Source organism: Aphelocoma coerulescens, chromosome 4 (genome assembly GCF_041296385.1).
Source record: "Aphelocoma coerulescens isolate FSJ_1873_10779 chromosome 4, UR_Acoe_1.0, whole genome shotgun sequence".
Lineage (NCBI taxonomy): Eukaryota > Metazoa > Chordata > Aves > Passeriformes > Corvidae > Aphelocoma > Aphelocoma coerulescens.
In genome coordinates, this window is record NC_091017.1 from 56,227,732 (window position 1) to 56,243,394 (window position 15,663).

The window sequence follows — 15,663 nt, forward strand, 5'->3', positions numbered from 1 at the left end:
GGAACACATGCTCTGCCTGTCTATGGCAAGCAGATTTTCTACAGAAGGAGGGGAAAAAGCATTGCAATCACACAAAAAAGGCTTCTTTAACGGTATGCCATTTGAATATAAACAAAAGGCAACAGACAGTGAAAAACGCTGAGATAAAAGAGGAGGTGAAACAATCACCTCCATCAGGAAGAATGCTAATCACTTCACCCTAAAAGCTCCAAGGCTGTTTCTGTTGCTGCCTCTGACCATTAGGTTTCAAAAACACCAAACAATATTCATTAAAGCCCTTTCAAGCCCTAAATACCACCCCCTTTTCTTAAACCACACATGACAGCAAAGCAATTCCTATACTGCATCTTACAATCTGTTTCTTATTCTGTTAACTCTTGCTACTACAGAGGGGAAAAAACTGCAAAAATCAAATTAAATCCTTTCTACACTCCTAAAAAATAAATTTACAGAGAAGCCTTAAAACCAACCCAAAGATAACTGATTATGCTGGGGAGAACTGTAAATAATTCTTGTTCCCATTACAGGACATGCACTAACTTAAAAAGGACAGGAACAACCTCGGAAGGCTCAAGGGACTACAAGTGGAGGCTATAAAGCCTTTCATCTTGATGTGCTTTGATTCAAATCTAGGTCTTCAGTAACTGAAAATTTCTATCTGAAATGATCTAATGGTTCCATTCACTTACACATCACTAAAACAGAAAGCAAGAAAAAACCAAATGGTCACTGCAAGACACCAGATAAACCCTTGCTAAATAAACAACATAAGACAACTGCTCAAAAGGCTTCTTTCTAATCATATACTATCAGCTGTTCCACATCACCTTAGAAGTACTGTGATGGAACAGTGAAAAAGAGAGATGCATACTTTTGAGACAGAACTCCCTCTAGGATTGGTAATTTACACATCTTAAAATATCCAGCAAAAATTTTTACTCAAACGAGGAATAGGAAGCCAAAAGCACGAAATACATTATGACCAATTTACAGCTCCCATGAGAACCAGCCTATTTCCTCTATGACATAGGAAGCTAGTTAGGTATAAAATGCTGAGATTAATTTCAGTCACATGCAAATTGTAATAATTTTAGAACAACAAAGCGGCACTGGATTTTATCAGTTCTCGATATAGGGATCTGTGTTTTCAAACTTTACAGTTCAGTTACTCTGTTCAACTCTCCAGGATACATATGCAACAAATTTACAGGAAGTGCTTCTTTACTATCCTACAGTTTTCATCAAAAGTGAAAGCTACTATCTCTCAGATGAACATGATGAACTCTAAAATAGGGAACCATGTAATTAGGATACCTGCAGCACTCTTTAAAACAGGCTACATGCAAAGTCCATACAAAAACTTAAACAGCGCCAAATTTTCCCACTCAAAACCCAAACACTGTTTCAAACTCAGTGCCAGGAGAGTATCATGCTATTTTCTGAGGAAATACAACGCTGAAAGTGCTAGTTTTAACCTGGAAAGCTCACCCATTGTCACCCAGAGTACATTTATTTATCTAAGTGCTTCTCACAAAGGCTAGCAAAAGCTCATTTCTACAGAAACTGCATTCCAGCTGTTCCCTCAAAGATACATTTCAGAGTGTGTACCTTGCTGGCATCATGGCCTACCAGAAGCCAAATACCGAGACCTTTGCAGCATTTCCAGAAAACAGCTGAAGGTACTTTGGATGCAAGATGATTAAGTAGGTAAATCTATAAAGCTCTTACCATCTTTCCTGGGGATTTAATTTAAACACAGAGAGACAGGGAAATATTTAGGAAAGGATTAATGATTTAATATATTAGCATTAAAATTATATGGATGTTTAACCAAAATGATATGACATGCAGACCCTACTCATCTTCTACACATTCAGCTAATTATTAAACACTTAACTGTAGTGTTCAAATACCATCATTTGTGTAACTGCAAGTTGAGTGAAACCGGAGTAAGGCTTAAGAAGTAAAACAAAATGGCATCCTTTTATTCATCCTCTCCTCCAGGTTTGTATTGGAGCCAGGCGTTCATCAAGGGTGAAGAAGTAGGACAAGCAATCAGTGTATTTGTTAACATTCATCAAACCAGTAATATTTTAATCATCCATTTAACTATAAAAAGTAAGCTTTAAATACCTTTATTTCTGCTGGTATGGTAAATCCATTACACATAAGGAGTGACCTGCATTCTCATCCTTGTATAACAGACTGATTTAAAATTCAAGCTGTCCCAATACAAGTCTACTAAGACAGTGGCAGATTTGCTGATTCTAGTGCTTTTTCAGCACTTTTCATTGATTTACTGGCAAATACAGCCCAATTACTGCTTTTATTTGGCTGCAAAGCTATGGGCTCAAACAGAGATTAGAAAACAAAATGTGCTGTAGTTTTAACAGACCAACCAAAAAAGTGTTTTCTATTCTCTTTCATTTTTCTAGATTAAAGAAACTCCTCTACACACTCTCAAAATTACAGTTCTAAGAGTGACTGCATAAATATCAAAAATATTTCTCTATTTCATAGGAACATTTGTATTACAGATGACAAGATAAGACAAGTGCCAGTTAATTCTTCAGTTTAAATTGACAGTATTCCTCAGAAATAATTGAGGGCCTCTTCTTCTGGACAATCTTTGTTACTATGAATAATGTGACATCTTTTATCAGATCCTCAGCCAGGAGTTAACAGACTTTTGAGGAGATCTCAAATAATGGGCTGTTAGGACTTCCACTCACTAGGATGACCCAAACCTCATCTTCGACATCTCATCTGGTGGTTGGTGCTCACAAGTCCAAATGCCCACCCTCCATGCCCTCCCATCACACATCTTTCTAATGCACTAACACATTTCTAAGAAACCTGCTAAAACCCATCTTAGTCAAGCACACTATACACAGACTTGGCAAGGATTCTGAAATATTTTTTCATCTACTAAGGCAAAAGTTTGCATTTATTGAGAAAACAACAGTGCTTATATCCATTTTTTCTGACCTTGGGCACCGTGGCAGTTTCTATTTTGTGGTGAATCAAAATAACATTTCAAATATAAGTACACTGTCACCTTTGAGAACATAATTCTGTTTATATTAATGAGGTTGTGTCAGCTTACTGTGAAAACAATTTTGAGAACTCTGATTTTTAATTGAACAGATTGATATTCCTTCAAGTGGAATACCTGAACATTTAAGCACATAATTTCTCTCACATGAAGAGCTTCACAAAGCTATAAATCCCTGCAGTTAGCAGTGAGGGACAGTTTCCCAGATTCTGGGTTGTGAACAAAAAGAAACATCTAAACAAATGCTGTATGCTAAATCTGCAACTGTGTAAATAGGTAACACCAAGAACATAGCATGACTGCTTTAGAAATTGCTCTTTTCACAATCTTCAGTTTATTTGCACAGAGATAAAAAACCTTTCTTTTTTACTAACCAAAAAATTTACTACAATGACATTCTCTGATATTACATACATTTATTCATATGAGTGTTAAAGGAAGATTGCAATCAAGCACAACTAGTTAAAATTTAAACAATTATAGTCCTAAGATATTTCTACTGTATATTTTGAGGGAAGGTGTACTTTATATTTAGAGTGTATCACTGGGAAATATGGAAATATTATTATTTAAATAATAGGGCTGAGTGCTTTTGTTCATTATGATTTTTCCTTTTTCTTGCCAAAGGAAATTAAACAAGTTTTCAAATAAACAAACATGTTTATAGATACTTTTTTAAGATTTAAATCTCACACTACTTTTCATGGTAACATTTTTCCTGTCACTACTATGATTTGGCTCCAAAATCTTTCACTACTCCAAGGCAATTCAGACAGCATATTTTCAGGGTATTTAGTATGTCAAATGAATTTTAAAAGGGGCCATAAAAGCTCAGCTAGTCCTGAGAAGATATTAATGATCCTTTTAAGTGCCAATTAAGAAGGTAAATGTCAAAATAATTACATGAAGTCTTTGTTGTGACTGCAAGAGTTGTTTTTCTCTTGAACAAATACTGCTTAACAAAAGCATTAAATATAAAAATATAAGTCTTAGACATAAGGAGATGCATTAAGATGTGAAAAAGTAATATTGTCAATGTTTAGTGATTTTGTTTAGTGATTTAGATGTGTATTTGAAAATATAAGAAAGGTTCCCTGGTGATAAGATGTTCATCAATTAATCAAATACATACTAACAGCATTAAAAGGCATTCAAAATTTAACACTTTTTAAAATGGGATTTTCAAACTTTAAAATATTAATTTGAGGCATTAAAATAACTGCTCAAAAAAACCTGCTATAGACAAACTTCAAACGACAATTCTGCTTATAATTACACTTATGTTAGAAGGTTTAAATATTCACTTTCTTTTTTCTTCCCTATTCCTGTGTTCCAGACCCAAAGTTACAGAAATGGGTCAACAAGGACTTCAGGAAGATTGCTATATTAACGCTTCATGACTCTATAAAACAATAATCACTTCCTATCCCAAAGTTTTATAGAAATGCAAACACTTCTTGTTCATGGTTATGTGAAAAGTGCCTTACATCAGCAGCTACAGCACAGTTCATCCTGGAGAAAGAGATGAAAACATCCTACAGCTACTGACTTTATGTATTTAGATTGATTGTTCTGACTGGAAGAAGTAAGCTGTAGCCAAATTACTGGTACTTCATTGCAACTTTCTGCCACTTTGCATTGTACATTTCCCTTGAAACACCGGCTTCGGAGCAGTCAGCTTAACAATGGCATGAAAAGACCTGTACAAAACAACAGCCTGGTTTGCTGTTTATTTTATTCAGCCAAGGCAGGGGGTGGGAACAAGAGAGATTTCCACATGTAATACAAGACTACACTGTCACATCCAAGCTCAAATATCATACTGGTTCATGCACAACAGAAGTTGTGATCCACGACATTTATATTTCTTTAAGATTAAAACATTAACATTGCTTTATGCAATTAATACCAAAGCATTATCAGGGGCTGCACCATCTACAGGTAAAGCCATAGCGTAGAGCTATTCCTAAGTAAACAGCACAGTAAGCTTATTCACTCTTAAAAAATTTGCAGTCCAAGTCCACCAGGTCAGATGTGGTTTTTAAGTTAAAACTTACTTGTAATACAAAATGGACAATACTGTGAAGGGCCAGTCTCTCAAAACACAGAACCAGTTTTCCGTACCAAAAGGGTCAAGCAGCAACACACAAGGAGAAGATAAGCAAAACATTCCCAGTTCATACACTCCAGGAATACTGGTAGCACAAATTCGAATAGAAACAAGGTAGAGACAGTAATCTGAGAGAGTAGTAGTGCAGCACAAATCATCTCCTTTAGAAATGTCACTGTTAAGGAAGAGTGGTGACAAAAACACTCTTCTGGAGACATTTAAAGAAGTCCTGCTGAAAGTAAAGCCATACTTTCGAACCAGTTTAGGAAGGTATTGCCTAATAAAGTTACAAAGGACCACAGAGGATAGATTGAAAGATTGAGGCAAATCAAAACAAAATACCAAGGAGATAGTTTCCTTTTGTAGGCAAATCTGCTGGCAAACTAAAGACAATATTTTAACATTTTTCCAAGACAGCAGCAGCTTTATTTCACCATGAAGTATTCAGACTTCCTCAAAAACTCACAGAAAAATGGATAAAGGACAACACTACCAATATTGTCAACAACAGAGTGGATGTTTATTTGGTAAAAAGTTACAAATATTCACAGTTCTACATTAGGCACCATATAAAAATCCAACAGGTTTTGGCACATTAAAAAACAGTGAAGAAGCAGATTTGCAAGTGATTAGGTAACACAACATAGTGCTCCATACCAGACTACACAAACTTCTAAGAGAAAGACATCGAGGTGGGTGAAAAGTTTACACCGTATTTAAATGTCAAGCTATGCAATGCCACAGCTACTGAAGCAAAGCATTTCAAGAGAGACTTGAGCATTCTAAATGAATCATTTAATACCAAAAGACACCTCAAGAAACTAATTTCTCTCAGTGAGGACTTCTGTTTAGTTAACAGCTTCAGTTAAGCCCACCCCCAGCTGAAACTTTAGGTTGCATAAGAGATAATGCGAGGATATCATATCTTATTATGTATTTATAAAACAAATGGTATGATCTCATCTGGAATTCCTTGTGTGCAATTGATCATTGCAACTCAAAAGCAGGGCTGCAGAAAACAGGGTTCACAGAAAGGCAACACGCATGATCAAAGCATAAACCCAACAATCATCACACTAAAAGGCAGAATGCTTATAAGAATCATATCAAAGTTTATAAGTATCAAGATTAATGTTTATAAGAATCATAATGTCTCATAAATATGAAAAACAACTTTTATTTTAAGAATCAATACTGCACTTATGACATTTTAAGAACCCCAATTGTGCATAACATTGCAGATGTCAAACAGAACTTCTCATAAAAGTCCTTTCAAAATAAAGATTTCTACCACCATTCGCCCACTTGGAGATGAATCTCAGAAGGGACATCATAGGTAACATGAAGGACTTGTGTAGGTACACAGATAACAAAACAAAGTCTAGGGCAAACATGGGCCTGCTGCTGAATGGGGTAGGGCCCTGGGGACATGGGATATGGCAAAGGCTGAGGTACTGAATGCCCTCTGTCTTTACAAGCAATATCAACCTTCAGAACTTGATCAAGTTCATCAAAGGGAAGTGTAAAATCCTGCACCTGGGAAGGAACAACCCCACACTGTGGGCCACATAGAAGGAAAGCAACTTGCAGGAAAGGACCTCGTGGTCACCAAGTTGCACATGAACCAGTAGTGTGCCCTTGCAACAAAGAAGGTTAATGGCACCCTGGCCTGCATTAGGAGTGCTGCCAGCAAGTCAGGGTAGTGATCCTGCCACTCTACTCAGCAGTATGAGAGAGATATGGCCATACTGGAGAGGGAGTGCAAAGAAGGTCCATTAAAATGATGAAGGGCCTGGAGCATTTCTGTCTGATGAAAGTCTGAGAGAGCTGGGACTGCTTAGCCTAGAGAAGACTCAGAGGGTCTCATAAATATGAATAACTGAAAGGAAGTTTCAAAGAAAATGGAGCCAAGGCTCTTTCAGGGATGTCCAGTGACAGGACAAGAGTCAATAGGCAACAACTAAAACACAACATCTAAATATGAGGAAAAATTTTTTCACTGTGAGGATGACTGACTACATGTTGCCCAGAGAGGTTACACTCTCAGAGATACTCAAAAGCTGTCTGGACGTGGTCCTGGGCAAGTTGCTCTTGGTGACGCTACTTGAGGAGGGAATACAATGTGTTGTATTACTTGCTTTTATTACAAGCATTGTAACTTGATGATAGATTTTTCATGTTACAATAAGCTTCACAAAGTAGTAAAAGCAAGACGATTAAACTGGAGATGTTAACTAAAGGCTTCCATTGATTTTCTAGTGATTTGGCTCAAGGAAGTATTATCAGGAAAAAAAAATGCAGAACAAGTCACAATATATTTAACTACCCTCTTCACTCTAAAACAAAACTAGTCCTCTGCCTGGATCAATGTTGCTTAAAATAGTATGTATCTGAGGCACATAAGGAAAAATATATTTTAATTCTATACTTGGATACTATTAAATCTCAGGTTAAGCTATGTATCAATTCACCATGTATTCCTAACCACAATCAGAAAACTGGTTTCTTAGGTTCTTTATTCTGTCTCCACAGTTTCACATAAGAGTAATCTCAGATTCCCCACTACCATTTATTTTACAAGCTGTTCTGACAATAACTACAATTCTTCTTCATGTTTCATCTCACGTAGTCTCCCTTATCCCACATGCATGCACATCCCTCCCTACCAAGTACCAGAACAGGCAGGACAAGCAAATTCTTTGCCACATTCAGACCGAGAACAGGCTCATCAGCTGGCAGGTCAAATAGTATTACTTATGTAGCATTCCCTACCTACCTGTACTTTCAGAAACTTTCAGGAATTTAAACACAACAAGGGCTCCGTTCTGTCAGAGTTTGACTGAAATTGGCAAGTAGACAGAAATGTTATTAGGGAAGAACTGACTAAACCACAAGACATAAACCAAACTTGCCTGGGGAACTTACAGACTCACAAGCTGCCTATCCTTTGCTTCTGAGTATGCACAGCTGCCTTAGCCTGGGTGGCTACATATATCTCCCAAGCCCAAGATTTATAAATAATGTAGAACAGAAATCAACACAAAAGCTGGTTGATTGTTCAAACACAGCTCTGAGCTCCTACCTTTCCATGGTTGTGTAAAATTGAAATGAGCTTAAGCATAGAGGCAACAGTAGCAGAAATCTGACCACCTATTAAAGCTTTAAATCACTGAAGTACTTGCAGAGTTAACTGTTCAGCTATCCTAAACAGCATACTGATCCCATCTTAGTTGCCTTACCCCTGGTTTTAAAGGAATCCTTAAATGTTTCCTGCTCTGCACAGAGAGCAAGAACTGGACACCAGCAATATAAATAAAGTACTAGAAAGAACACAGGATATTGTTGGCACTCCCAGGGGCACAAGGTCTATTACTGTAGTAACATGCTCAAAAAAAGGGAAAAGTCTTGAATCCAGATTGTTAAACTGTCAGAAGGAGAAAGCATAATTGATTAAAAAATTACTTATTTGCTTAGCATGTGTTTTTTTCCATTCTCTGATATCAACTCTGGCCATTTCTTAAGAGAAATACAAAACTATATGTTGTACTACTGCATGTAGATCTCCTCAGATTCAGATGGTCTGCAATCATTTGTCCATTTATCTTCTCTATCATTTCAAAGTTTTAAAAATTCTTTACTTAGCTTTCAGTATTTGTAAAAATTGTTTTTCATTCATTGAGCTCATAAGTTTTCAAACAACAATAATGTTCAAATATTCACTGAAACTGTCACTTAACCTGGTTTAAGTACAATTGTTCTTTTATTGAATCATCAGACAATTTCTTATGCAAAGGTGCAACTTAAGTTTGTATTTGTTAATTACAAAAACTATTAGGAAGTGAGGGGAGGTACAAAGTGAAGTTCTATTACTTATCACGTGATCTGCCCACATGTTTATAAACTCATAGACTAATTCTAGTTAATTACTTTCGTTTCCTTGAAAAATACTTCCAAGTTTAAAATGCTATGGTGCTTGGTGAAGATCTTGCTAAGCCAAGTTATGATAACATTATGAAATACCTTACCTACTTAATGCTCTCATTATAGTTTGAATGCAAAAGCTTGTGATTACATTTACATTCAAAAATATAATTTCCCATACGCATGTAAAAGAGTAAGATTTAAACTTTGATTTCATCTTTGGCAAGGATAATGTGATCATTTAATATTCAAAAGTATTTCTTTTTAGCATATTAGAATACATTTTAGAATATCTACCACACAAATGCATATGGATAACCAAGGTATAATGCTTCACAGCAAGTGTCAGGCTAATAGCTTATTTGTGCAAAAGTCAACATAAAACATCTACTCTGGTAACAAGTAAGAACTTGATTGCAAACAATCCAATCATCAAAACCACTAATAACAATCTCATCTTCCTATGAACTTCTGCATCTTCTCACCACATACACACTGCTTGTAAACTTTTAACTAATTTGCTAATTCAGCCATATGACTATTTGTATTCTTTATAGTTCATGTTAGTAAACTTCTATGGACTTGAGTCTTGTCTTACTCTACATTATAAATATATATCATACGACACAGCCAGGTGCTGTGAATATTTAATCTGTTTTAAGGCTATACTTTAGCCGCATTTTGACAAGTTCTGTTGGTTCTGAGATCAAGGCTACAGTAAGTCCAAGAATGGTGTAAACTTTTTTATTTGTAATGAATAATACTACTTCCACCCAAATCAACTCAAATCTGTTCTAGACAGATCATATCATCATTGTCTCTTAATAAGTTCTTTCCCACAGAGTCAATAAAATGTATATTTGCTTTTTTGACAAAAGCATCAGCTAAGGCAGTGAGACAAGTGCATCCACACACATTTTCAAAGAAATTAGGCCAGTACTCACTCTGACTTAAATTTCACTGTTTTACAAAAACATCCTGTACAATTTTATAAACAGTTTTCCATTAACTCTGAAAATCTGATGGATACCCTTGGAAGAATCCAAGCTACTACTCAAAAATTTTTCTTTGAACAATATCCTGTGTTATGGAAGACGTCAGGATTTTTAGCACCGGTTGCACTTAGAATTGCCAGAAGAGGTAATTAATTGGCAAAGTATTCCTCTGAACAGATTGAAATCAATACTCAGCTTTACAGAAATTCGTCCTCTGGCAAAACGCCAGCAAAGCCCGTAAGACATGATTAATAATCAGCAGCCCTGCTTGATAATTAGTCATTCTACCTTGCAGTAAGATGGGAATAAAGATATATCCCATAGATATCAACGTTTTCAGTTCCTTCTCTTTGGAGTACATTTTGGCATTTGTTTCAAATCCCTTTTAACTTTCATGACCACTGTAGAAAGGGTGCAGGTCAAGCCTGCACAAATTCTGACAGTCTGAAGGAGGTTGGCTATTTTGGTAGGTGGAGCTACCACATTTTGAACTACTGTAAAACACAGTGAAAACACAGGATCATAAAGTAATTTCTGAGGAACCTTACCAGTTCTAACAATTTCTAAATCTTGGGAAAGGGTTGATGTCACCTATGGTGGAAGATACCAACAAGGATATGGATTCACTGAGGAGGGAAACAGTGTGACTTGATCTTAACACGAACAGGGAGAAAGACTATATCTCTTCTGTATTTGTATCACATGAGTAAATTCTAAAGGAATTGATCAACATTCCCAAAGCAGAGAGATCTCACAGTCAAGAAAGCAGATTTTTTCACTTTAGTAAAACCTAGTATTTCTAAATTAATTGGATTGCTTTTGTCACCCTTAGCACTTTTCAGCAGTATTTTACCTTACAGAGAGTTCAGATAAAGCTAGATTCTTGCATGTATCCATGTTTTCAATATTCTTTTATCCTTTTGCTTTGTACAAATGTCAAAGCTATTTCCCTTGAAAATTACTTTTGCTTAGAACGCTCTTACTACTTCCCTGCTAAATAAATGAAATAAAGTGAAACCCAGTCAGTATTATTGGAGCAATGAGATTTGATTGTGCATTTGCTGGGCCTTTATTCATAAGAATTTCTATAAAGCAGTATTTTCTCTAACAGATTCAGTATCAATTTTCCTGTTTTTCCTATAATGATTAAAAGATTCAAAGGCTTCTCATGCATTTTGAAAAGATCAAAATTGAACTTTACAGTAATGCTGACAGTGTTCTATAAAGCATGCTTTGATAAAGAGCTTCACGTAAAAATGGTCCAAACACTAGCAAGTGATGCCCACAAGAGCAGTCATTCCTGCTTACACACACTTGCCAGAAATAAGCCCTTACAAGATGTGTTATGTAAGACAAAAAGAAGGATGAAATTTCAGGTGTAAGGAAGACTCTGTACCCCTGGGGGCTAAAATCACATTCCTTGTGGCATATCTTACTGTACTGTTAGAACTGAGTAAATACAATACTTACCTATAACATTGGAATCATCTCCAGTTGTTCAAAGAATCATGTAGTTCCATTTGTCTTCCTCTTACCAAAAAAACTGAGGTAGCAGAAGAAAATCTAGAGGCAGAAAAATAACAGTACAAACAAGTAAGAACCACCCACTGGAGGGGAGAAAAAAAGGAATAATCTCAAAAGCAGATTCCCTACTCTGTTCAGATAGGACTACTTTCAATTTATGTTGTGATTCCTACACTTGTTGATAGGAAGATGCTAAAAGTGTGTCACTGAACAACTGTCACCTTAGTTCCTTCCACAACTTCAAGTTACATACCCATCAACAAAGACTCACAAAAAAGAGGAGAAATGAGTATGAAATGTGAATATGTAAACTCTCAAGAACCACTGGATTACAAAGACAGCATCTCTTGAAAAAAAAAACAAAAAACAAAACCAAACATTAACTTTAGTCCACTGTCACCCTTTTCTTCGATTCCCTTCCCTGAAGGGAAAAGCAGTGAAGAACTGATCTGCCACATGAAGCACTTAAGCTGAACACTGGTGCCAAAGAATAACACTAACTGTATTGGTGAATAAAGCTAAGTACCTCCACTAAACATGCTCCCCTAAATGGAGCACCTCTATAAAAACTCACTGTTACAGTGGTTCTATTTACAGGCCACTAAAAATTTTCTCACCAAATTTAGACTCTACTCATAAAACCTAGCCTGCTGAAATAGTATGTGTCTCCTTTTGGCTTGGCACCAAACAAATTACTATACATACTTTGAAGTGAAAGAAAGTAGCCTTACATGATACCTGCATGCATAATGTGATACCTAATATGTAACCTCCCATGGTCTGATCGTTCTTACTAGCTTCAAGAACCTTCCAGGTCTCTGAAGAGTAATACCACCTCATTCTTGCCTCTGGAGCACATAACCTCATCTCTCCCATATAACTGTTTTTTAAGGCCACACAGCCAAATAATACATGTGTCTGTGATCAGCATTGCCTTGCTGGTAAACTTTGAATGAAAGATTCTATTCTTATGAAAAAAAGCAAACAGTGGATAACTAGGTTTGTAACTACTGCATTTTTCTACATGGTAAGAGTGCTGTAAGGAAAATCAATTTAATTGCTATGAAAAGAGGAAACTGTAAGAATTTTGTAAGGGAAATGTAAAATCATACTATAATTTCTTAAGAGCTGTAGAAACTTTCATTATTGGGTCATGTTATGTCTGATTAGGTAATCTTCTTTACCATACCATGAAACACTAAATTATATCAACAAAACCACAAGACATAAACATAAGCAAAGAATAATCTTTTTAAAAGCATGGGTGGTACAAAGTCCAGAGAGCTGGAACAAGTCCACCAATATGAATTGTCATTGTCAGCAACAGCTTGCAATTATTGTTTGACCATAATGATCTAATGGAAGATTTTCTTCATCTTCACTCAAATTCTTTTCTATTTTAAATTAGCAGTTATTGCATTTCTGTGAAACACATGTTAATCTACTGCCGTGGTGTAAACATGTTGCCTTTGATAGTGGACCTGCCCATCCAGAGGACATGACTGAGGGATGGATGGTTCAGTGAAGTTGACACATGGCAGAGGAAAACACTACTTGGCTCAGAGTAGGGTTATTATTTATTACTATTATTTTGGTTATATCCTGCTTTATGCTCCCTAGCATTATTCAGCAAGGGGGAAAAGGGAAAAACATAAGATGGGAATACAATCTGCCCTATCAGGAATGCACCCATGAAGTCCAGGAACAAGGTGCCTTTTTTTTCTTTTTTTTTTTTTTCTTTTTTTTTTTTTTTTTTTTTTTTGTAATATTAATCCACAGATGCCTCTGGGAATTCCCAGACAAAAATACCTTTATGAGAAATGATCAGATTGTTTCTGGAAAAACTGATGAACCACTCATGAAAATACATCGTGCAATCTGTTTTTAAAGAGGATCCACCCATACAATACATAGTTCGTCTAGATACAGAAGCTATACCAACATTACCATGAGTTCAAATTTTTATTCCTGTTCGTGCTCGTAGAAGACCTGAGTAACACTTTTTTCTTCAAAAGATGACTGTATTTGGAGTTTAGCTCTTATAATTTCACCATCAACTTTTAAGTAAAAGAAAAGTACAAAGCCAAGCCTTCCCTTTTTACGGTTCTGACATTACTGCCCAAACAGCCGACAACGAGCCTCGGGTGGCTGGGCTTCAGCTGGGCTGCCCCGCTGCTCAGCCAGTCCGAGCTCAAAGCCCTAAGCCACAAAAACGCTTTAAGGGAAAACATAAACCAGTAATACATATAATCAGCTGCTGTTTGATGTTCAACGCTTATACTTCTTTTTGTTCCCCGTGTAATAACGCCGCTCTCCATGTAGTGAGTTGGCAGTCAGTCGCTGCTCTGTTTGACCAGTCTCAAATTAAAAAAAAAAATTGTTTACCACTATTTCATACTGTGATGTTAAAGGCTAAGAGACATGGGGGCAAGTCCCGTAGAGCTGTGTTAGTGTATTTTTACCAGCTCTCCGTTATGACCGCTTTGAACCGAGCCAGCCACGGGGGCTGCCGGTCTCGGCGGGACCGGACCCCGCGCCGTGTCCCGCCCCACCACCCCCGCCCCGCCCTGCTCGGGCGAGCGCCAGCACTGCCCCGCCGAGCGCCGCGGCTCCCCCGGGCCGCGCTGTGCCCGGACACCGGGCACCGGCCCCTCCGGGCGGCGGCTGCAGCCCCTCTCCGCAGCCGGCCGGCACGAGGGAGCCCGGCGGCGGTCAGGGCGAACCCGCCCCCACCCCTCGCAGGCGCCGGCCCTCACCGTCCTCCTCCTCCTTCTCGCTTTCTCCTCCCCCTCGCGGCAGCCGCGGCCCCCTCCCCTCACAGCCGAGCCCCGACCGCCTTTCTCACCTCTCACGGTCCGGGAAGGGGGCGCGGCTGGGAGGGGGCGGAGAAAGAAAAAAATCGCAAGGCCCTCGCGCCCTGTCCCGTCCCCTCCCGCCCCCTCTCCTCCCGCCCCGCCCGGCGGCCGCCAGCGCTCCCGCTCCGCCGGGAGCCGCGGGCACTGAGCGATCCCGCCCGCCGCTGTCGCGTCCCCGCGGCCCCGCTGCGGCCCCTCCCTGCGCTCAGGCGGCCCGGGGAGGGGCGGGTCCAGAGAGGGACGCGCCCCCGCCCCGCGGCCCCGCCCCCTGCCCCTGGGCGGGAGCGGCGCGTGGCCGCGTGTGGCGGGGCGGGGCCGGGGCCGGGGCCGCTCCCCTCAGGCTGCGGCGCCGTCTCGCCGCGCGCCCCCTGCCGGCGGGGCAGGGGAGGAGGCAGAGGAGGCGGCGTCCGCCGCATCCTGTCCCTGGGTGTCTTTGCCTTTCTTCCAAAAGCACAAAGCCAAACACTTCCGTAGCGGCCCGCTGCTCCATTTAAGAGAAATAAACCTGTGGTAATACACACCACAGCCTTTTGCCTCCTCTCAGGACCCTGTACTCGTTGCTGAGGCAGCTGGTCCTAACTGCCTCAAGTGCAAACACACACAGCCTCTCTTGCCCTTGACACGCAATGACTTACCAGTGACCACTGCCACCCAGAGGTTGAATAATTTTCCAATTTAATAGACTGTGTGACAGCCAGATGCACCTCCAACTGCTAAAACTGATTGAAGGATGCAGGAGGCCATTGCTGAGGCGTGGCGGTGCCGGTTTGATGCAGCAATGAGGTATACATGTTCCGCACGGAAATACGGCCTGCGCGGCCGTGCGCTTCGACAGTTCTCATCCCGGCTGGCATTAAACGACTGAGCCGGTTTTAACTAAACTTGACTGAAGGATGGCTTTCCAAAGATGCTAGTCATTCCAGCTGTGTAAAAATTACTAGCTAGGGGGAGGGAAGCTTGTCCCCAGGAAAGCTCATGTTTTCCAGGTTGGTGTGTGACCAGGCCACACACACACACACACACACACACACACACACACACACACACACACACACACGATTCAGGCAGCTCACACACACACACGCACACACACATGCAGAACTGCCCGAGGGTAGAAGTGCCTAAAACTTACAGGTGTCCCTGGGGGATGTGCAGACAGATCATACATGGGCACTCTGAACTCAGAAACAAAACTAAATTCTG

At 39.3% G+C, this 15,663-nt stretch overlaps 1 protein-coding gene across 3 annotated transcripts in view; it reads right to left on the bottom strand.

The window, feature by feature from the left end:
• KLHL5 (kelch like family member 5) overlaps positions 1 to 14,534 on the bottom strand; it is a 49,401-nt gene extending 34,867 nt beyond the window's left edge. For 2 of the 3 annotated variants that reach the window (XM_069014266.1, XM_069014265.1), the window contains exons 1-2: positions 14,451 to 14,534; positions 11,552 to 11,644 (exon numbers count right to left, since the gene is read on the bottom strand). Coding sequence is in view for 1 of the 3 variants with exons in the window: in XM_069014264.1 (XP_068870365.1) it covers positions 1,609 to 1,622 (14 nt within the window). In the remaining 2 variants the exon portion in view is untranslated. Of the gene's footprint in view, positions 1 to 1,608; positions 1,630 to 11,551; positions 11,645 to 14,450 lie in introns of those variants that run through there. The other variant, XM_069014264.1, reaches the window with a different exon arrangement.
• Positions 14,535 to 15,663: the final 1,129 nt, after the last annotated feature.